General features: G+C 39.1%; 1 protein-coding gene across 2 annotated transcripts in view; it reads left to right on the forward strand.

Annotated features, from left to right (window-relative positions):
* Positions 1-22,383, forward strand: part of LOC124595003 — a 36,154-nt gene extending 13,771 nt beyond the window's left edge. Inside the window, exons 1-2 of one of the 2 annotated variants that reach the window (XR_006978170.1) lie at positions 18,991-19,225; positions 22,228-22,383. Coding sequence is in view for 1 of the 2 variants with exons in the window: in XM_047133550.1 (XP_046989506.1) it covers positions 22,228-22,289 (62 nt within the window). In the remaining variant the exon portion in view is untranslated. Of the gene's footprint in view, positions 1-18,990; positions 19,226-22,227 lie in introns of those variants that run through there. The other variant, XM_047133550.1, reaches the window with a different exon arrangement.
* Positions 22,384-24,711: the final 2,328 nt, after the last annotated feature.

A 24,711-nucleotide genomic window follows, 5' to 3' on the forward strand; every position in this document is an offset into this window, starting at 1 on the left:
ATTTTTGTTTAAATTTTGCATGGAATCCAGCTCTGTCGCTTTTGATAAAACAACGTGACAGAGCTTACGCTTCTTACAGTTGGTTTTTAATAATCGCTATAGATAACTTCTGACGTCGCTAACTTTTGGTTTGTAATAGCCCTAGTGTTTACAGTGTCTCTACGCCTTTGTGTGTATGTGTGTGTTATCACTACGACGTTTCTGTGAAAATCGTGGCATTACGTTAAGTTGCTTAGCGCTTACTTGCTGCAGTTTTGCGCTGAAAACGGCAGGTTGTGCTCCTGTAGAAATATTGTGGTTTCTCGACGACGTCACCCGGCTATATTCCAGTAAATCCACTATGTCCTGTGTTGTGCAAGTGTTTCTACTAGACTTTGTCGTTTTACCTTTTTGCTCCTCAGCTGCTTCCGCTATTTCATCTCACAAAGCTACTTATAATACACAGATCAATGACCGCACTTGTTGTATCAACAGTACGACTAACGTCATAGTTAAACTGCATTAGTTTTACCTTCATTGCCTGATTCAACATGCACTGTTTCGTTGCTAATGTTATTCTGCCCGTAAGGCACAGAGTAAATACACGAGAACTGAAGTCTATTATTTGTACTACTAGTTTTATTCGCATTACTTTCTACTTCACTGACATTATTAACTTCCGTGTACTATGGCATGACGTATGTTAATAAACTCACTTTGCTTATAATTAGGTTCGCTAATTTCATAAACTGACTGTTCACTGTAGCATGCATTCGCTTCTCGTAGTTCATTACAACTGTTCAAGTCGTTAGAAGTGTCAGCTTTTTCACTTATGCTACCGTTCCCTTTACCATGATATTTAGTGAAATTCCCGCCCAACACCATTGTTTCTGGTGAAAATTTTGGTTTAGCTTTACTACAACATTGTATTTCTTACTATTGGTTTCATTTGGCGAAATCTCATCTGGCGCAATATTGTACTTTTATTCAGTCTTCTGTCGCTTCATTTGAAAGGTCCACGTCAGATCCGCTGTCTACGGCGTTTCCATTTTAATCGACTGCGCCATTCTCATCAGGCGCGACATAGTCTACATTTTTATTCTCATAATTTACCATTAAATCATCTTTTCTGCTCTTACCACTCATAGTTGTCTCAACATGATAGTTGCATTCATTTTTGGCTACCTCCGAACTTTCCTGAAATCGCTGGTAAGGGAATTAACTGTTTCAGATTTCTCTTTAGTTTCTCTTAACCTCCAACATAATATCTTTATATCCTCCGGGAAATGTTTTCGCCCTTGTAAATGTATATTAATCATTGTCCTTGTATTAATATTCTCGTATATTTTAAAAGTTTTTACCATAGATTCTCGATAATAATTTCAAGCCCCATATTATACAAAGCAAGAAATTTAGGGAAGTAACCATACTCTAATGGTTTAACCAAAATACAGTCTTCTAATGCTGACCACTGCACAGACAGCAGCACGTAGGTCGCGGTTTCTTTGTCCTGAGGCTGTTATCAACCATAATCGAGGAACTGGTGTCACGTAAATAAGTAGTTCGTTCACATCTTTTACATTAATGCTACTCGTATTTGCTTTTGCAGGATAGGATAAACTGCTAGTCACAAACATTATTCTCTTCATTCTACCAATTCACACGTTATTGTCTTATTTACGAAATTTATCTTGCGATCCAATTAACCGATTACATGTTATGTATTCTGAAACTGTTCTAGACTCATTGTTAGTGCACAGAATTAAGATTTAAATGACCGCACGAGACAAAATGCCCCTGCCCCATGACTACCCCCTAAAATTTCCATAACATTTTACTGAATTATGCGTTAAATTGAAATATAATTGTTCGCATCCAACAACACGACATTCTACCATGACTGCCCATTTGTTCCGTTTACAATGGGCCATTACTCGTCTTGAGCGCCCGAAGAGCGTTGTTTGTCTTTTCGTTTAGCTTCCGTTTTTAGTTACGCTTGTAATTCTGAACTCCGTATGAAGTAGGCGATAGCTTGCTATTTAAAGACACTTATTCCAGAATGTTAAGTGAGTTAAATTCATCTATCCAGAAGTGTTGATGAAAGGAAGACGGTGTTTTAGGGCAGAGCCTTCGAATGCATCAGCCAATCACTTTGAGAGACTGCAATTTTTTGCCGTATTTACTGCGAAAGGGCAGTATCTGCTATTGGTACCTCACACAACTAATTATGTCATATGCATAATGCCGCAGCCTACATTGCTCCGAGGAAAGACTCTTGGAGGCAGGTATGGTGTAGGTATGGTATCACAAGGTGTGGGACGATACTAGTCTTGGATTTCCCATTTGACCTCGGGCAGTCGGACGGAATGCTCTTGGTGCACGGTAACGCAAGCCCCAAACTGCCATTCGATCCAAGCCTGATCTTCCACAATTAGGTTGGGAAACACTGCAACGTGCTCCGTTCAGCCAGAATCATTCTCTTCCTGATTTTCAAACCTTTGGTGAGCTGAAGAAAGACATGTGTGGACGTCCGTTACTGCCGGTCACGGAAGTACAGTTGCCAATGCGCTTGTAAATCCGTCAGCGGCCGACCACATTTTACGAAACAGGAACTGTTCATCTGCTGTCACAATGGTATAAACTTCGTAATATGTGTGGTGACTTTTTTTGACTGAAACCATACCAAGACACCGTTGTTTAAACAACATGAATGAAAGGCACAGTTCATTAGGTGACATAAAAGTACAACTTCACTAAGTATTTACAGATCATAGCAGATTCTTCGGTCTTCCACAACATGGCAACCCGTTACTAACGCGTATGTACACACACTATTCTAACTATACATACACTTGTACGAAGTACAAATGTGCTTCGTACTGAATGTAAAATTCCGAGTTACATGGACTCTTATCTACATAACGTGGAAATTAAATTGATACATACATCATCCATTTTAGAATGTGTTCATTAAGTAGTGGAGTGTTTATAGCCTTTAATTTTGGTTATCCAGGATATACTAGCAAGGAAGCACCAACATTGTGAACATTACTTATTTCAAATGAACCAGTATATAATGTTTGCCAGTGTATGTCATTTCTATTCACGAGAGAAGATTTTGTATGATTACTGATAAGGTCTCTACCTCCTACATTAAATCTTTGCATCTCGATACTTCTTAGTACTCTCCAGTGAATGCGAGTCTGTCAACTTACTATGTGACTTGTAGTGTGTTTGGTGAGTAGAGGGCAGAATGTAGCCGTCAGGTAGTAGGCTGATCAGAATCTCTCTTTTATTTCAAATTTTTAACAGAAATAAAGTCAACCTATCAATATATATGATTCCTGGCTTCTGGAGCCAGCGACAGTGCAACTGTGGAATAGCTCTCGGTGGTGTGCAATCAGACATGGGAAGAAAGTTTGCTCTCAAATAGAACTCTGTATGAATAAAGTGGCCTTCTCTAATTGACACAATCCTTATAGCAACATTGCATGCTTGGCAGGTAGAAATACTTCTAACACCATGGAACAGGAAAGTTCTATGTGCTGCAACGACTTAAACAATTTATTCCGATTTTACAATGCACCCTAAAAGAAAAACACAATTCTTGAAACACCGATGACCGCCAGCCGTCAGTAACTTAATTAAAATATCTGACGAATGATGCACTTCAGGCTGTAAATCTGATCTACAGTGATTCAAAAATTCACCAACTGTCACACACTGCCACATTCGCAAGCACACACAATACAAGACTAAATCAATTGATAATTAACACGAATATCCACAGATCCAGAACATGACTAACAAACATTGTTTGATTACCCACAGTAAATGTATCATGTCGTCAGAAACAAATATTTGTGGTGATGTAATATCGCTGTGTAACTTTTATCTACAGAGAACATTTAAATCTTAACCACAGATTTGTTGGATTAGGATCGCCATTGTATAACTATTTGCATATCGAACATGATAACTGAAATTCTTGTCTTATTAGTCTCAGCAGATCTGCTGTTATTGTGGAACGTACATCGCTCAAGCATGCAAGGTTGCTCCAGTCATAAGATCGTAACATAGCACATCTGTTATGTCTTCCTGTATTTTACTCGAAAAAGTTATTGCTTAAAATCTTTCCACACAGTATAAGACAGGTTAGATGTGGAAGTAACAGTCCCAAGTTCCGTAATCGTCATATATACGTATCATAAATATTATTACACAAGAATATTTTTACATTATGTTCATGTCAGTTTTATAAAATGCCTTGAAAGAACAAATAGGTGATGTGTAGAAGCTCTGACGTCTGATAATTGATGTTTTCTAACGCAAATTTCCTTAAAATTCCAGTAAACAGCAATAAATAGGGATGTTTTGTATTTGAATATTTTTGGGTCATAGAGACCTGATGTATCATATTTGATACATGGGCTACAGCTGCTTTTACTTGATAGGGACCTGCTGTAACACACGCAATACATGACGCATAGATCAGTAGGTCACGTATTTAATCACACTTTTTTTTCAAATTATTGGCTCTTAGCGGTGCTAAGAAGTGGAATATTAGGAATTTTTAAAATTCTTATATTTAAAAGTTTGGTTTCAGGTCTGTAGAGATTAACTGACTGTGGACAGCAATGCAGGATATGTTTGGCAATCGTGTGACCAACAAGTTACTTCATGAATGACACAGAATTTGCCTACACATATCACTTGATATTTTTGTAAGAATTGCCTCAAATAATACGAGTGATTTTCACATAATGTGTGAAATAATGTTATCTACTTACGGTTTTGAGCCCCTGGAAATCATGTGACTTGGAAACTGCAATTAATCTTGTCTTTTACGTTCTGAGACTATCCTTCGAAGCCAGGAGTGGAGGAGTAAGATAGAGCACAATGTAGTAAAAATTTCGCTAGCTATGAGTAAGTTGGTTGCCAGGGAAGGGTGTCTGCTTTGGTTCCTGATTACAGTCTCGGTGGAGGATAAACTTTTATCCGTTTTGTGTCACAGCTAAAATAAGTTAAATTGAAATATCAATATGGAACTTCTATTTATTTTATTTGTAGCATTCCACATTAGCGTACAAGTTCATTGTGACATGGGAAAGCAAGTAAACACAGTTTGTTTCAGTGCCCAGAATAAATAATACCATAATAATTGAATCTAATGCCGCCACGCTGTTTTTACAGATACTTTATGTTTTACTAAAATCGACTTTCGTGTTATGACAATCTTGGTGATATGAATTTCATTTCAATTAGTACAGTATATATTTTCATAGCGTTGTCCGTTATTTTATTGTACACACCATTAAACTTCACAGAGAAATTAAATCTAAAACAATCTGGGAGAGCTAAGTTATTTAACGATTCCACACCTGTATAAATCTAGTGGATGTGAGTTAAAGATGTTAAACATAAAATATAAAGACAGGGATACTGATTTTTAAGGACAGGAAGAACCTGAACCTGAGGTGGCTATCCGAACAGTACACGACGTTCATCTCTAGACCTACAACAACAGTGTAGTCAAAGTGAGTGTGATCTATTTACAAGCAATCCGTCGAAATCCAGTGTAATAGATGATATTGATGACAGCCTACTAGAAAACACAGAAGAAGGCTGTGGGAGTCGTGTCTTTAATTCCTGTAGCATACTAGTGAGACACTATAGGCCCATTGAAAGTAAATCAAATTACCGATAAATTGTAAATTGTGCGGCTAGTGAAAGGCAGCTAAACATCGTTTTAAAGAAAACAGACTGTCCCAATTAGAAACTCTGACAGAGCATGTGGTATCACAATTTGATAGAGAGAGGTCGTATGGATCTACAGTTCACTGTTGGCACCTGCAGATGTGGGCACTAGAAACGTCTAAAATGGATAAATTGGACAATTTCAAAGCTTCGAATGCCATTAGCGACGTCTTAAAGCTGAGTATCGCATTTCATCTAGGCATTTTACAACATTTGTCACACAGAAAGACAAAGAAGACATTAATAGTATACGTCAGATGACACAACAGTTTGTGGATGAAGTGAACGTCTTTATGGGAGAGCAGAATGTGGAGAGAGAAAATGTTTGGAACAATGACCAAATCCAATTCCAGTACGAAATGTCTTCACCCTCAACACTGTCATGCTCTACCCACAGATACACAATTGATATGATATTATCAATGACAGACTGATTAGTAAACAAGTTGTACATCTGGTTTCAAGAGACAAAAGACACTATTGCCCCATATGTTTCAAAGGAACTTGAAACAACCTGCCCACGAAACATTCATGCGGAGGCAAGCAAAAGTAGAACAAGGACCAAAGATCAACATGAAACGATATCTAACTTTAGTCCTTGGCGAACTCGCAGCAAGTGGAAAGAGCGTGTTGCTGCATAATTGATGGTGAGGGTAGACGCATCGCACTCGTCGAGGTGCAACTTTTCCAAGCAAAGATCTTATGCTGAAGATATTCCACTAAAATCCACAAAAGACCACCATCTCTTGGTGGTTACATCTTTCACCAATATAAGCTCTACATCAGAAGGATTGCTGATTATGTAAGAGTACAATGTTCCAAAACACAAGCGAAGATTCACATACGTTTGTCAATATACCTTTGCTCTATTATGTACAATCAACTTGCACTATACATGGTGAAATGCCTGTTTGACACTGACATACCCACATCATCATTTAGAAATGTAATTAAGTAATTAATGTCACTTTTGTTGTTGGACTGAATGAATACGTAAGTGATATTGAATATAGTAACGTGGATTTATTTCAGGTGTTGACTTTGTTCTAGTCCGCATTGTTTTAACCACTCCAGCATCTGCAGAATGAGGATTAGTATAAGCACTATCAGGTGTGTAGGATATGTGTGTTTTGAGCTATATGATTACTTTAGGCAGAGTATTTTTGCACTGTTGACTGAAAATTCATGTTATACTGTCGTCATTGAATTACGTGTTAAAATTCTTCCAGTTCCCTATTTACCTTTCACTTAAATCTTGCAACTTTATTTCTCTCTACTAAAATACTACTCTTTGTAGAATGCAGCGTTTTGCATGGAAATTACACAGACCACTGGTTTTTCCGTGATCGGGTGTTATTTTATAGCCGGCTAGTGTGGCCGTGCGGTTCTAGGCGCCTCAGTCTTGAACCGCGAGACCGCTACGGTCGCAGGTTCGAATCCTGCCTCGGGCGTGGATGTGTGTGATGTCCTTAGGTTAGTTAGGTTTAAGTAGTTCTGGGTTCTAGGGGACTGATGACCAGAGATATTAAGTCCCATAGTGCTCAGAGGCATTTGAACCATTTGTTATTTTATACATGATTTTGTGCGTTTCCGAAAATTCGTTGTCAAAGCTGTGCCTTGTTAGTAAAAAGTAGAAAAGTAGCACGTCACTTTGTTTACTAATCAGGCAAAGATGAAGCAGTTAAAGCTCATCAACAAAATGGATACTATACTGGTAATAGGGATGCAGTCAAAGAAAGTCTACATTCGTGACTTCCTGTTCATGTTCTGCAGGGGCTGTAGGAGTAGAACTGCGTGTGCTCTGTGGGAAAGGGAGAGTCTGACATTTGCTGTAACAACAGTAAATAACAAGACCTCTGCAGAAGTTTTCACAGAGTTCATCTTTGTTGACACATCTGTCCACTTATTTGTTACAGAGTACGAGGTATTTCCAGAAGAGAAGTGCCAGTGTGGTGCGACAGACTGTTCAGAGAACTCGAGATCATACCGGAATTTTCAGCTTGAGGAAGAGCCCAAAGTGGCTGATTCGCCGGCGACGGAACAGATTTCAAGCGGCTGTCTTCACAGATTATCATTTACACACATTCTTTCGGGCTTTTTGCTTTCCTCGTTCTTGTAACAGGTTTACTCCTAACCGAAGTCAGTTTTACGATATTGGTGGCTACATTTTTAGTCATGAAATAAATTGATCTGTCTGTATCACCGCCACGAATCAGCTAACGATTGAAAAATATGTAGAAGCTCAAAAATCAACATTTAATTTTGTCTACGACCGTTCATACACTCGTGATAGCTGTCCATTAGAAAGAAGGCGGCAGAGGAAAAGAACTCGATATCGAAGTATATTTTTGTGCAGCAGCAAGCACGTCATGTGGAAAGATAACTATGTCGTCAGAATTGTAACACAAGCTCGAATAAGGACGTGGTGGGAAATGAAAGGCGTCTTTTTTTTTAAGGGAACCACGCTGGTTTGCGCCTAAAGCCATAAACTAAATCTTCACGATGTTTAAAGAGAAGTGATAGAATGAGATTTGGTATTTCTCCAATCGAAGTGAGAAAGGCTTTACCGTTCTTTATGACGATTTGTCTTCAGTACCACTTAACAGAATGTCGCCTCTCATGATTAGTTCCAGTTAACAGTCAAACTATCATCAAACTGTTTTGTTTACTTTATTTTCAATGTTATTAATTTCATCTTCTTCGTGAAGTCACTCAAAAAAAAAATGGCCTTACTAACGGAGAAAATCTCTCCAAAAGTCTTTCTGAGACCACTGATAAAAAGATAATAAGTATATAAGTATTCGAAAGAAGCAGTAGGAACGTAAATGGTAACAGGATACGTGAAACCATAAACTGATATCGTAGTTTGCTGTTTGCAGCATCTCTACACTGTGAAGCTATGTGAATTGTTCTTCATACTTCTTCGCTAGTTATAGGAAGAGCGAAGGGACAATTGTCTTGTTACAACACCTTTGGGGAAGTGCAGTGCAACTGAAATTGATCATTATCTTAGCTCTGTATGGCTCGCAACATCTCTGTGCACGAGGTTCCAAAAATGTTAATTCACGTGGCCGGCTTCGGTGCCTCTAGAACCATCTTCAGATCTGCAAATTTCGGTTACAGGACGTAGCATGTGAAGGTTGCTGTGTATAGACGAGTTTCTCCTCTAACCAGTCATGTGAATAAATATTTTTGCAATCAAGACGGATTATAAGTAACATTGTATAACCAGTGATTGCGGTATCCCACCAGACATTATGTCTTTTATTGCAAAATGAGAGGTTAAATGCATTAAAAAAGTTTTTTCACTTCATTGTCCTAAGGACAATGTGACATAATTTTTTCACATGATAGAATGTACTACATATATAACTAATATGCCATTTACACTAAAACCCAAAACAATTAAACATTTCTCATGTTGAGTACGTCTGTGTACCTCTGAGGAGGTGTTAGTGAGAAGTGAAGAATCGTCTTTTTCTCTGTAAGTCTTTCCTTGTGTGACTTTCCCTCTACCAGAAGAGCCAAGGACAAGGTTGTAATTCGAAACAATTTACACACTTTCGCTTCTAGCCATCTGGGTATCTGGTCTTTAAAATATTTTCTTATTACTCGTCCACTTTTTTGTGCTCCAGTCTCTTCCTGCATTACAAACTTTTCTCCGCCAAATTCAAGGATTTCCCATTTTCCAAGTCACAACATTGTCCTCTGTTAAATTATTTCTTATTAAGGCGAACGACCGACGCAGCATTCCGTAACCGTCAATACTTTACGTAGGATGTCTTTCCTAAGAGCCTTTGTGTGCCCTTTCTCTAGAGTTATAGCAAATATTTGCCATTTTCGTTTTAATTGTGTACCTAGACTCAATCCTAACAAATAATGCTCGTCTGGTGTTTCATATGACGACTAGTGTCTACAGAAGGCGTCGGCTTGTTATCCGTTACACACAACATGATTTTTTAAGGAGGAGAATTTTAAGTGCCCATGCGATATAGTACTTCCAAAATTAATCTAGTGCAGTATGTATGTATAACTTGGCATAATAGTCTGTAACTAAGGAATTGACCATATATTTCAAATAGATTTAATGTATTATATAGGACTTAAACGTGTAGATCTCGAAATAATTACAAATGCTGCAAAAACACAACCTTACGTCTAAGAACAATAAAAAAATTAGAAGATTGTGGAAACTGCTTCGGTAGTCTCTAGAGTACACTCCCTCATGTAATTCTAAGATTGGTAACTAGACTGTAGTATCTAGGTACTTAAGTTCTTAAGTATACAAACCTCTAGACACAAGTGTTTCCTCTTCAAAATGGAAAGCTCTTTAGACTGCTCGATGAACGATATAAACGATCACTAACATTTGTTCACCTCCTTTCATCAGGGTTCGAGCCGTACTGCATTAAAAAATAGGCTTTATTGAAAGAAAAAAATATTCGTTTCGAATCTGTACCTAAACTGAGTTGTACTACTGTTAAAATGTATTATAAGCAATTTCTAGAAACTCGCTTTAATAGAAATTGGTCTTGTCATTGCGGATTGAACAAGTATTGCCAATAAGACGAGTGTGAAAATATCAACTCAATTGTTTGCTGAGCCGTGGCAGTGGACACCGGTCGTTTCGTTTCCTCGCCTCTACTACAGTGACACGCAACGCAAAAAGAAGGAAAGGAAAAAAGAAGCAAAGTAAACGACTCAGTATGGTAACCAGTTTTATTGAATGCTATAGTTGTAATGTTGATAGTAAGTATGACACAGCGAACGATAACAGATCCTTTCAAGTACAAGGAAAGTCAATCTGCTGCTAGTTGCTGCAACCACAGTTCACGGAACGGAAAATCGGAAGGAAACTTAAGGATAACATTCAATGACGCCATCGTGTGTCAAAACATATATAAAGGAAAATATATCGCATCGAGCAGTTGCTGGTAAGTATTGACAGAATTTATAAACTTTCATTCACGATAAACATCTTTATCTTACCTCCATTTTAGGTGATTTCTCATGTATTAATCAGTGTGAAAAGTTATTTCTAGAGTCAAGGAAGTACATTTTATTGCAGCAATTGGCGACGTAAAGTTCGGAATAGAAAACACCTTAAAGGGTAGGGAGTGTTCTAAGAAGATTTATTCATATCCTTTGCTCGCGAGCAATGGTACTTCATAGATAGTTGACGAAAGGTGTTTGTGTTGCCTATATGAAAAGTTTGAATGATTTTAGAGTAAGACCCAAGTAATTACAAATGTACAGTATGGCTGACTAGTTCTTCTAGTTCTTATACACCCATGAGAAGCAAACTAGGAATCGTAGCGAGTATCAAGATAATAGATGCAAAGACAATCATACAAACATTTTACAAAATTAGAGATAAAAGCTGATAACCAATATCACGTAAATAAGTACAATATGTATATATTGTAGGTACAGCCGTAGTAATCTTGTTACAGTTTGAAATATCAGTTTGACGATGAGGAGGTTGAGCTCGTTCAGCATATTCGTAAAGCCCCCGCACATACTAAACAAAAGAATCATTCTTCGTCTTCTCTATCTTCTCAGTCTGTCCTATCGATTCAAGGCGGACGAGAAGTACACAAGAACCTACAGACATTGTGCTTTGAGAACCATTTCTTTCGTGGATGAATTTCATTTCATTAAGAAGTTTCCAATAACTCTCACACTCGCAACTGCTTTTCCTGCAGCCAGTTTTATTTGGTCGTTCCACTTGAGGTCTCTTCGGGCAATTACTCCTAGGTATTTCCTGGTTTCAGTGAATTTTCGCCAATAGTGTAAATGAAGTGTTGTGGGTTTTTTCACGTGTTTATGCGCTGTGCTTTATTCTTAATTACCTTCAATTTCAACTACCAGCACCTCAAACAATAATCGATCTTCTGCAGGTTTCTATTTCCCTACAGTGTTTTAACGCAGCAACCTCGCTACAGACATCAGTGCCGTCCGTGAGATATCTTGTAGAGTTTTCGTCGTTTTACGTAGAGGGTGCAAAAAAAATTTTCAATGTTTTGAAAGATGGTTGTATGACCAAAAGAAAAAAAAAAAAAAAGAAGCCAATAGACTTTATAATGCATGGCTTATTTCGAATGAGCACTTCGTAATCTTCGCTATTATGAAGCTTATCTCGTCTACTGTAAGCTGTTTGCTGTATCGAATCATCAACAGAGTGCAGTATGCAACTGAGTAATCCAGTGCGACCACATTACATTCTTGTTGTATCATAACATATTACTCACGTATACTCTCTTGTGTATAAAACTGTTGCAGAATAAATATGAACAAAGCGTCTAAATCGAAGATCGATGCTTACCGACGGAATTTTGACAGTTACAACCCTATCGCTACTGCATGAGTGTTTGCTGTGTACAAGAACGATAGAAAAGTAAAAAAAAAGGAAGGCAACGAGTGGCAGCCTTACCTTGGGAGGTTGTCTGAACGAATTTAGAAATCAGAATAAAAGGTTTCCCATCTCCAAAACGATTGAAAGCTACATTTGGTAAATAGCTAATGACACTGAATTCACGTAAATACTGGACAACAAAGGTAATGCGGTAAATTAACAGAAACCCCCGCGCGAGGTTAGATGTAAATAACACGCGTAAAATAAACACAAAAGATCTTAATCTGTGATCAAATTATTTTAATAAATATTTTAATTGCGACCAGCAACACTGCATAGAAACTGTAATGCGTCACACAAACCACGATAATGCTGTCTCTTTGAAAATATTTAGTCGTGACCGGAAGCAGTTAATTCTTTATCAGATACTATTCGAATAGTGCCGTAGAATCTATCCTTCATGGCAACAACCTCTTGCCAAAACTAATGTTGTGTAGAGATATGTCATTTTCAGAACACAACATAAAATCAGAAAAAATTGCTTAGACTACAAGATAGCCAGTTTACTTTTGTCACTCAAACGTGTATTGCGCTTGTATCACTATTCGTTTCAACTGATTGTCTGCGTTACCATAGCAGTGCTGCACCATATAGAACCGTAGTTATTACAGCTTTCTATTACAATGACCACTTGATTCAAAATGAGTTGTCAATTTAACGGACCCTTTTTTCTTTTAACTATATTCTTCACTTGTGGCTTTCTCGGAAGTTATGATGAGAGGATACGACTACGTTGATGGTTAACGCGTTGGGTCAGTAAAGACTGGTGTGACTAGACAATTCTAGTGTTCCAAGAAAGCTACTATTCCACTGGCATGCGTATAACACAGCTATAAAACTTCTGTATGATCTCACTTTGCGATGATTTGCTTGCACAACGATGTAATGCTTATTATAATAGTCAGTATAGACAGTAGCCTCTTTTTGATTAGCGATAAGCTAGAATAAACTTGGCCCATACTGCTTTTTTCGTTAATGCTAAATATTTTCTTGGACCATGTACTACTCACATACACGTGGTCCCTCACTTATATCCTACCTTCCCACTTATTACAACACCATTTCTCGCACAATTTGTCATTTCTGCCCAAAGACACACGTCTGTACAACAACGCACATTGTACGCAACGCACCACTCGCGCGTTCTTACGCTTGTGATATTATCGTGACATGAAATGTATGACATGTTTCATACAAATATAACATCCCTGATATTGCCAGAGTATTTACTACAACTTTAATTATTTGTTATTTATTCTTCCAGCATATATTACAATCTCATTTACGATGGAATTCTCAAGTACATACAGTTTCAAAAATGGTTTTAAACATATGAAATTAAGTAGCTGGAAAATACGTGTGGTACTGTGTCGTAGTTTTACAAGCTATTACATACGACCTGCATTTGTGATCAAAATGGAGTTTGGTGTTTTCCTTGTGAAACAGCTGGCTTCAATTTTCTGGCAATTACAGGGAAAAGACGACAATGTTTTTCGTAAGTTGCTCAAAATACGCACCGGTTCTGTTAGAATTAAGGTATTTGCTGCACTCGCAATGAACTGTGAATACGTTTTACAGTATCACCAAGTACACATAGCTCTAAAAGTATGGATCTTAGAGCTCATGACTTCTGGATATTTTGCTTGTGTTTTCATCCAAACTATTACCTCCCAGACTATGGAATACTTCTACACTGTGTATAGTGTGAACAGTTATAGACATATCACAGCTTCTTTCCGACTATCACTTTTGATCCATTAAGAGAGTTCTGTTGAATTATTTCTGAAGTGAATTACCGAATATAATCATAAATCAGGTCTGATATCGGGTACTCAAAATGGTTCAAATGCCTCTGAGCACTATGGTACTTAACATCCCTAGAACTTAGAACTACTTAAACCTAACTAACCTAAAGAGATCACACACATCGACTCCCGAGACAGGATTCGAACCTGTGACTGTAGCAGTCGCGCGGTTCCGGACTGAAGCGCATAGAACCGCTTGGCCACGGCGGCAGGCTATCCGGTATCCTCGTACGTTGTCCACTAAATGACATTTCGGAACTGTATAGTATGTTGTTTGGAATAACTCAAGGAACGAGGCTTCGATGTGGGCGACATTGTCCATACTGTGATTCCGCGTTAATGAGTACCATAAGACTACAGTTTGCTGAATCAATTTGGTTTCTTACGGAGGACACTTCATTCCTCCAAAACGGTCGTCATACGTGGGTATAAAAGGGGTTCTGCAACGACAACGAGTTAGGCATTCAATCATGTGTGCTTTTTTCGAGTCGCTTGGAATGCTTTTTCACTCTTTCGACCTACGATTAACTTCTGCTGGAAGGGGAGAAAGTTGTATATAGGACTTTGAAGACATTTTCTCACATCCAGATACCTTTCCACTACTGAGTCGTTTTAGTTTATATTGCTTGATCAATTACGTGAATGTCGACTAGGTGGGTCTTTTGAGTCAACTCAGTGAATCCACCTTCCGCGATGAAACAGTTTCGGAAAAGCAAAATCAGTACTTCGACCGACTCTCCTTGATTTGTGGCGAGGGTGACTGTACGGTCAAAGAGTGACTTAATAAGTGAAGTACATGTATATACTTTACCAATACATGTTAAGATTTTTTGTCAGATCAGCTAGTGACTGTCTAATTCAAATCTCATGGCTGCTTTCAGGTTTTGCTTTTAACAAGGCCCCGAACTCTTTTAAACGTATATTGAATCTCTTATTGTTTTGACAGAAACGTAGTAACGTATCACTCGAACTGTGACGGGTCTTTGCATTTCTCTGAACCTTTTAAGGCACATACAGGTCTAAGATACCGTTTGCAAATACTCCTAGAATTGACCATTTTGTGCTTCACACCCTCGCCATTAAAGGAGCTGAACATTCGATCTTGACAGCTAAAATACGCTGCAGTTAAATTGCTGATATTTCCGCTGAGGTCGAATGCTTTCCTATCTCCAGTAACATTCTTTTGACACCAGAAGCCGTTGAATTTGTATCAGCCCAAAGATCACTGAACTTCTCATTCACAATAAATGATTCGTGAACTTTGGGTCTGTTACCAGGTCATGTAAGAGATTTCCCTATTAGTCACTTCTGTAACTAAAATGCTGGAGGTACTTGTGAGAAATGGAATGAAATGAGCTTATAGAATTTGTCAGAAATATTGTCCAGAGCGGTCTCATGCAAATCCAGCCTGTGGCACCAGTTTCAATCATTTAATAACTATATGAATTTTGAGAGCTTGTGACTGGTGTTGCTAACCTTTTACACTTGAGAAATAAAGAAGCATGACGCTAAGATGTAATACATACTGGAATGCGCATTCAAAACTTCTTGAAGGAATGGTGAAAAGAGGACTCCAGCCTTATTCATGCAACAAAAAAGGTACCGCACCATTTACGTTTTGCTGACTTAGGACAATAGTCAATTTAGAGTGTTGCAGGAAGCAACATAAGTTTTAGATCATTCCTCTGTGTGTGTGATATTGAACGATTCTTTCCATACGGTCGTCTGTTCAAGTCCTCATTGCAATTAAAAAACTAGAAAATGTAAATCTTGAAATGTAGGTTCTGCTATTTAGGATAATATTTTTGGAATATCTACTTACGCATATCATGCCGCCTTCACAATACACAGATTGACTCGTGCGTAACACTGCATTCTCAGTGTTTGTTTGTGTACACTGAATTGTAACACAAGACGTCACGTTCTTCGTTGCCTCTATGAAATGTTTTGGTGTGCTGACTGAAAAATTTTCTCATGTGTTTCATTTCAGAAGTTTCTTTTAAGCTATATGAGAGACTTACAAACGTAAGAGGTGCTGCCGTAATGAACAGCAATGAAAAATGCGCTACAAGTCACTAACTAAACACACTACTATCAAAGGGATTAAAGGAAGGTAAAAGATAAGTACGAGCAGGCGCATAAAAAACAATGTTAAACAATAAGTAGCATGAACAAAAAAACAGAGGGAGAATCATGAAACAATTAGAAAGTCAAATAGGGGACACATAATTGACGCTATAGAAGAAAGCGAGTACAATGAAAAATCTCTTATATTATTTACAGGAAACAACATAGTGAAACTGACAACAAGTGTCCAAAAAACCTGCTGCATAATAAAAACAAACTGCAATTACTGGAAACACATTACTAGTTCACAGAGTATAAAGAGAAGTACAGGAGCCCTAAAGTTATTATATTGAGATCTCATTCCAAAGAACAGAAGGAAACATGTCCAGTCATATTAAGAGCAGATATACAGATCCAGCAGTGAGAGGATGCTTTGTCTTCTTGGCAGATGCCATCGTAAGGAAGAACATTAAACAGTATGGAGGGGTAGACAGGGTCACAAAGCACAAACGCATATTAGTTTGGATCAATTATGGCATCTGTTATGAAGAATCACCGACACGAATACATTCCCAGACCATAGCACTCCCTCACTCATTGCAGGTTGTTTGCATTGAGACGTTTCACACCGTACACGCCACCCGCCTTATACCGATCGAGCATAAAACGTCTTTCGCCTAAAAAAGCAGCTCAAAACAGGTCCAGTTAAGATACTGGACAGCAATTTCAAGCCTTCGTCGCCAATGAACAGCAGTCGACGTAAGCGTACGAATCTGGCACCTGCAGTAGACGCCGGAAAATACCGACTCTCGCTTGATGATTGTTGAGCAGACGCTGTTGGTAACCCTTTGCTTTCGCTTGATGATTGTTGAGCAGACACTGTTGGTAACCCTTTGGTTCATCAGGGTTGTCTTTTCCCCAACTGTTGTATGCCGTTTCATTCGTACACATCTCCGCAGCTGATTGTCACCTCTGTCATCTATGGTCCATGCTGCCCCACTGGTCATGCTGTCGGTTTTGGATAGTGCAGTTTCGCCATACGCAGTACACTTTAAGCAGGGCGACACTTGAACTGTTTACAAACTGAGGCGTGCATCCACCTATGGCCGGGAAGACAATTATCATACCCTTTTGGACGTCAGATAAATAGTTTTGTTTCCGCATTATGACAAAGACTGCACTGTTCGCCGCGGCGGCCTGGCACAGCCTCCACTGTTAATGTTGCACCCTACCGTCAGTCAGTGATTATCTCGTGCTCATGCCGAACAAAGGCGGTGGTCACATTACTGTGACGGAACCGTGTAAGTACTAGTAAATTGGACTTAACGTAAATAGTGAAAGAGCTGTGATGCCTCAGTCGTACAATATGTGGAACATCACAAGAAGTTAAGTGAGACTTTCCATGCAAGGCTGTCACTTCTTTGCACCTAAATTTAATTTGAGTGCAACATAAAAACAGACAAATTCTAATGGTACCTATTAATCTTCTCAAACAAGTGATTTTCAGGAGACGTAACAGGAACAATGTTTTTAATGAGTTACGTTCTTTATCTTGATGAGAAGTGAAAGACTGTTAGAGAGTCATCCACTTGGAGATATTTGTGCTTTTCAGTGAAACATCAGCTACATGCTCGTAAAGAGAATTGCTTCCAGCTCCTTCAATACTCTTCATTCCTTACTACAAACGGTAGAGTGGACTGTTTGATGTCAGAACCAATGAAAAGCCCAACTTTTTCAGCCAAATGTCTGGCTAACTTTTAGTGGGGCAGAACCTTACTAGAAAGGGAAACATTCGCAAACATAATTGAGTAAAGTACTACTATTGTCAATTTAGTTGTGAGATAACAACAATCCCACAAGAACTTGGAAGACCATTGCATTTGTATAATGGAGCACGAAATTAATTGCGAGAACTTGTCCGACATGAGCGTAGCGTCTATGTCACTGTTGATTCTTTCTTTTTTATTTTCTGGGACGAGCGGACTGTTCAAGAAATGACCCATCTTTCAGTTATATACATCATAGCCAATTACCGTGTGGGGTGTTAGGCGGACAGATTGGATTCCATTACCAACCTTATGGGTAGCGATTTCCAGTTACAGCATTTAGCTTATAGCCAGGAGAGCATTTAGCATTATTCAATGAAAGTATGTAATTTTGGTAGGGTACACTCAGAACAAGGGATAAATTAGTCGGGGCAATCGTACTACTGCACTTATGCCATTGTCGCTACCAGCTGTAGTGGCAAGAGTATTCTACTTTCGTCGAACGGATTGCAACTGCCAGATTCTCCTAGGCCATGTGTCTCCTGTGCCAAACCCCAATTATCGTTTGATAGTTCAAGTTACTAACGATTAGAGTGACGTACATGCTGTGATGTATTGGTATTACTCTTTTGTAGTTCAAATAATCCATGACATCCCGAATGAGATATTCACTCTGCAGCGGAGTGTGCGCTGATATGAAACTTCCTGGCAGATTAAAACTGTGTGCCCGACCGAGACTCGAATTCGGGACCTTTGCCTTTCGCGGGCAAGTGCTCTACCAACTGAGCTACCGAAGCACGACTCACGCCCGGTACTCACAGCTTTACTTCTGCCAGTAACTCGTCTCCTACCTTCCAAACTTTACAGAAGCACTCCTGCGAACCTAGCAGAACTAGCACTCCTGAAAGAAAGGATATTGCGGAGACATGGCATAGCCACAGCCTGGGGGATGTTTCCAGAATGAGATTTTCACTCTGCAGCGGAGTTTGCGCTGATATGAAACTTCCTGGCAGATTAAAACTGTGTGCCCGGCCGAGACTCGAACTCGGGACCTTTGCCTTTCGCGGGCAAGTGCTCTAACAACTGAGCTACCGAAGCACGACTCACGCCCGGTACTCACTGCTGTGTTGTAGTGCTAAGTGGGTGAGTTGCACTAACAGCCATTAGACGAAATAAAGATCTGTGATTACGATCATTGACTTTTGCAGCGCTGGTAGCAGTGGTGGAGGTCTACGGACAACCAGAAGGGACGACCACCGTCAGCATCGGGAATGAGGAAGTAAGCACCGGCAATATCACGGCTGAGAATAGATTTCTGGGAAGGTCGTCCTACACGGAAGATGATGATGATACCATTTGTGTCGCAGCAGACAACAAGTTCTACTTGTATGCTAATTCCCTGAAGCTGTATTCTTGCTACAACCAGCTACCGAAAGGTAAGTTAATTCAAATACTACTATTTTCTGTGCATGATTGACAAGATAGCATTAGACTGTTTTGCATCTTATTTTGCCAACGGTTCTTCCGTGAATGTGAAAACATGAATGAAACCAAATCATCAAGGACCAGGGACGCCCTTACCGAAATTACGAAATTATAACTCTTCATGATTCTCCAACAAAACCATTCAGAGGAATTTGCTGCTCATATTTAGTCCACCTTTTACACTAACTTTCTTTCCCCGCAAAACTACTGCATGTTTTTAACTTCTACACACCGTTGAATTCTTTTACGAGGATTATGTCGTGTAACGCGACGTCAAGTTCGAAATGGGCTATAGTTTCAGCATTTTACGAAAAGACATTTTAACAGGCGACGGAAGTTGCCATCTGTACCGCGGTCCATAGCGTGTGCTTAATTTTCACAGTCAATGTGTTGGCAGCGTTGTACACAAACCTACACTAAGTTAAACACTGTAAATCGATAGCTAACGTACACTTTTCGTCGTACCCTGTAGAAGGCCGAAAAGTGGATTAGTGTGTATAACCAATACCCGTCATACGTTTAGGAACATGTAGAAATAGGCTTCGAAGTTTAAAATTTAGCGACGCGTTGATGTAGAGACGTAGGATTGGGTGAACATGGGCAGTGATAAGTGAACGTTCTGGACTACATCTAATCGGAAACATCATGCTAGCATTAAATTATGGCACACACTCATTCACTTGGTTAACATGTACAATGTAATATCAGAACGAAATATATGCTACTTATAGACGATGACACAGTGCGCTAGTACAACCATTGCAAAAAATGTCCGAAATTTGAGGCATTTATAAATAGCAGCATGCCTCATATTTTAATTAGGAGTCAATGAACAGTGAAAAAAGAACCTGGTAAAAGCACTTTACATAGGCCAGACCAAAGTATCTAGAAAAAAGGATAGGGAAGTGGCGTTGTCGTAGTACTACTTAAGATTTCAACTGAGTTAGAAATTGTGCCTGCATGTGTTTTGGTTACCACGAGAGTAGCTGTTACATGAGAGGTAAATAATGAATCTGTAGATGGACATGTCTAGAAAAGAAGAGGTAAAATCTACATGTGTAGTAAGTTTGTTACTACACAAACACGACATTATTTAGTTTGTCTTTTCGTGGCCACTGCTGTAAGCAGGCTGATACATTGCAGTCATCAAGAACAGTGGTTAAGGAAAACGCATCTTCTGTCGAAGTTTTCAGGACAGCTGTGCTTGTACTGTGAAATTGCTCATTGTGTCCTAGCAAAATAGCACAATTAAAACTCATGATGAGCCGACCGAAATGCCCTAGTCCCAGGTGCAATAATACTGCGGACGATCAATAAACAGAAAGTTGCCTCTCATCTCGCACAAAGCAGAAGCCCGTAACTTCACAGGGTTCGTGCAGAGTATCATGGGCACAATTTCAAGAGAATAATTCTTCAAACTCTAACAAAATGTGAATCTTCTAGAGCTGGGGAAAATGAAAGGTCTCCCCACAGCAAACTTTTGGTCTGTCTCAAAACAATTAACATTTTGGTGATATTGCGCTCTCCACACTTGGCATTCTGTGTGATGGATAAGGGTACAGAATTCATTCAGAGTTTCTGCAGGGTAATTTCGTCGTTTAGCGTCCGAAGTTCTGACTTTGACGATAGCTTCTGACAACACGGTGCACTTGTAAGTTCTTCGTGATTGCGTTTATCTGTTGCCTGTTCAACTCTAATAATTGAGTTTATGTCAGCGAAGAGCGTCTTTGTGTGTCTTCTGATGTTCGGGACTGTTAAGTATCACTAAGGCTAAGTCCCATTACAAATCAGCAATCATCTATCCCGTTATCTGTCTAAACAGTAAAGATGATTTTACTTCTGTCCGACTTCTGACTAATACTTCCAACCGTAAAACTTTTAATCTTCAGATCTGTTTTAGAACAATCTAGTAACGCTTAACATGCATACTACTATTGCAAGAGTACAAGAGAGAACTGAATCTAACATCTCCATTGCCGAGTTACATTGTAGTCACAGCGAACTTAGAGCTTGATGCGGCTGCATCCCTTTTCTAGGATAAATGTTATCTTTGGTGAATTGATGGTCTGCGATTTAACCTTCGTAAATAATAGTTTCTTCAATTGTTTCCTTACGGTTTCTGTTTAGTATCATATGATATTCTTTCATTCACTTCTTTCTTTATGAGAAGCATTAATATTTACATAAACTGCGTAGTGAGTAAATAATGTTGTCAGTAGCTGTCATCACTGTCAAGATAACTGACTTTTCTATTCCCTTTTGCAACAAAACGGTGTTCGTTATGGGTTCCACAATCGGGTTGTTACAAGTGGTTGGGCGAACGTTCGGACGGCGGAATACCGTTGCTGACGTGTACACGAAGGACAGAGTAAACGCATTTCTTCCAGTCACGTTGGATTGTTCCAGGGTTACGATGGTCTCGTGAGCCGCAGATTTCCAATGAGATCGCTCACGTGCGACAAAGTTTTACGGTTACTGGGGAACGGCAGTTCTGACCATTTCCATATCACAAACTCAGGGGTCGCCAGATCAGTTCACAGCAAAGTAAACCGAGATCCCTCAGGTTCTCGTCATTTGCCTCGTCACAGGATACATGTGTTGCTTACTGAATGCTTCGCATGCCAGGAGCGTTACCCTCCTAGAGGAATGTGGTTCTAGTGACATCCTTAAACTTTCGAAATACGCTATAAGTCAGGTTTATTCGCGTCGTCAATCTTCCAACTGTCTGCTATAGTACCAGTAAGGATAGGAACTCTGTAACATAGCACACTGTGTGACCCCACATTATCTCTCATACACGATCATATCATAATCTTCTCACAATTCTGACAGTGAAATTCGCGCTATGTAAAAAAGGTGAAGGCTTACCGTTGTCTTATCACTAGTAAAATTAAACTGCTATGTTATTTTTGTACTTCCTGTCTTTAGTAAAGCGCATTTCTCTTCGTTGCAGTTTACGTGGTGAAACCAAAGAGTCAGTGTAAACCATACCTGTCAGATTGTCCCAGGAACTAGGAGTATTGCCAGTCCGTTGCCTCAGATTGAATCGTCTGCGAGGGAGTGGAGACTAAATGGCTGACCTGCTGACTGAAGGCATCTGCTGTTTCCAGAGGAGCCAAGAAACTGCAAGAGTGTCAGAACTTGACACATTTATTTAAACATAAACAATGGAATCTACACATCCAATTCTGTGTCAGTTTCTGATTATTTCACGACATGCAGTAAATTTCATTTCTGTAAAGATCAGTATTAAAAACATTGCATTTGTATTCTTTTTATGTTTCTGTTGTTTCTGTAATAGTTGTATGCTGACGCAAAAAATGGTTCAAATGGCTCTGAGCACTATGGGACTTAACTTCTGAGGTCATCAGTCCCCTAGAACGTAGAACCACTTAAACCAAACTAACCTAAGGTCATCACAATCATCCATGCCCGAGGAAGGATTCGAACCTGCGACCGTAGCGGTCATGCGGTTCCAGACTGTAGCGCCTTTAACCGCTTAGCCACACCGGCCGGCTGCTAACAAACAAATGCTTATTATTAATATCACCAAATGCATTTCATCCATTATTCACGCTGACCTCCTATAATCCCAATATCCAGTTCCAATCGTAACACACTGACTGCCACGTGGACACCGGCGGTCACAGCAAGGACTCACGACTGACGCCACGGCTGGTCCTTACCTGGCCTGAGAAATACGTGAACCATTTGTAATCCAGAGGAAATGATGTCTTATCTCACGGTTCTATATGGATTTATTGCAAGTTATTATGCAAAGTAAACTTTGAAATATTACTCTAAGATGCGGGTTCACATTATCGAAGTAGTAAAAGAGACCGTGTATCGTCTCAATTAGTAGATCTTCTTAATTGAAGCGTAAGTAGAAGTGATTACTGAAAAGTAATGTCTCTTAACTTTTATATGTCAAAATTTATGAAGCTTTTTGAATAAAATAAACCTTATTAACATTCTGCACCCTTATTCTTCGTGTCACGATGTTCATCCAAACGAGAGAACAGTTTCTGATAACCTCACTGTAGAATGTTTGACTTAGTTGAAGGGGCCAACACAATACTTCTACTTTCACCGCTTCATCACTATCAAAGTGAAACCCACTAAAAGTTCTCTTCGTGTTTTGGAACGAGATGACGGGCGGATGGGGCATAGTCGGGGTGTATGGAAGATGCTCTGTGGCCTCGTGTACAAGGTGTCGGGTTGTTGCACATGTCGCAGCCCTTGTGCGTGCTGCGTCGTTGTCATGATGAAGGAAAGGTAGCTCCATCTGTGCAAGAACTCTTCGATTCGTCTTTTCGGTATCTTGAAGGAATACAACAAGGAGTATCTCGAGCCCTGTCACGGTTACGTCACACATCGCCTTATCACACGCTACAGTACGTAGCCCTCGATAGGCAGAGGGTTGCAAATGCGTTATGGAATCGAGTAATATGCACGACGCGTAATAGGGCAACCTGCATTGTTAACACAATGAAAAATTAGGAGACATACAACGTCATTTATTGAAAGAAAAAATACTTTCAATTTTAACCTCCCTAGTACCAGAGAAGTCAACTGTATAAAAGTGTCCTTTGTTTTCATGATTGTTAGTTTTAAACCATATGACTTTCTCCGTCAAAGAAAGTTTTATCTAGACATGTTCAGTTCAGTTTTATATTTACTGAACATCGAAATTTATGTGTAGCTTTTCACTAACGGGCGCTGGGGTCAATACGAGCGCTGTATGAATTTCCTTTCTTCATTTGAATGCAGCATTTCTGCAATTATAATGATGCCTTATGCTAGAACAGTTTTTAATTTATGTTTCCGTGTTTGTTCATTAAAACACTGTAAATTATTTGCGGCTTCGTTGACCTCAAGGGTACTCAGTGAAACAAAGAATTTTGGTAATAGATATGTCAATTTAATAAGCCAAAGAAAGCAGCAAAAAATTAAAACTTATTATATTTCAGTTTTATAGTCTTATAGCCAGCGAGTAGAGGCGTAGAACGACAGAGAGATGAAATTATGCATTCACAGCATTAACGGAATCGTATGCGATCGCTAACAGTGGTAAACAATATCCTGAATCGCGTATTAACGTATTAACAGAAATTGTTTACCAGGTAAGTAAAGCTATCGCCATTGTGGTTGTACTTTCTGAAAAAAAGGAAATGTTTTTCTTTTCGTGTTTGTCTTTCACATTGTCAAATTATATTTTATATTTTATTTCAGAGGGAATTCTGATTATCTTTCACTGATATAGGAATGAGAGGATAAGATTATCGTTAAATTCTTTATGCGTACATCAACACTGAGTACTACCGTAATTGAAAGTGTTATGACATGAAATAGTAAACATTGTTCCTTTCACAGAGTCGTATTTGGAGGACGAATATATTACACAATTTGCAACGTCGTCGATGTTGATCTTGCTACT

Source organism: Schistocerca americana, chromosome 2 (genome assembly GCF_021461395.2).
Source record: "Schistocerca americana isolate TAMUIC-IGC-003095 chromosome 2, iqSchAmer2.1, whole genome shotgun sequence".
NCBI classification, from domain to species: Eukaryota; Metazoa; Arthropoda; class Insecta; order Orthoptera; family Acrididae; genus Schistocerca; species Schistocerca americana.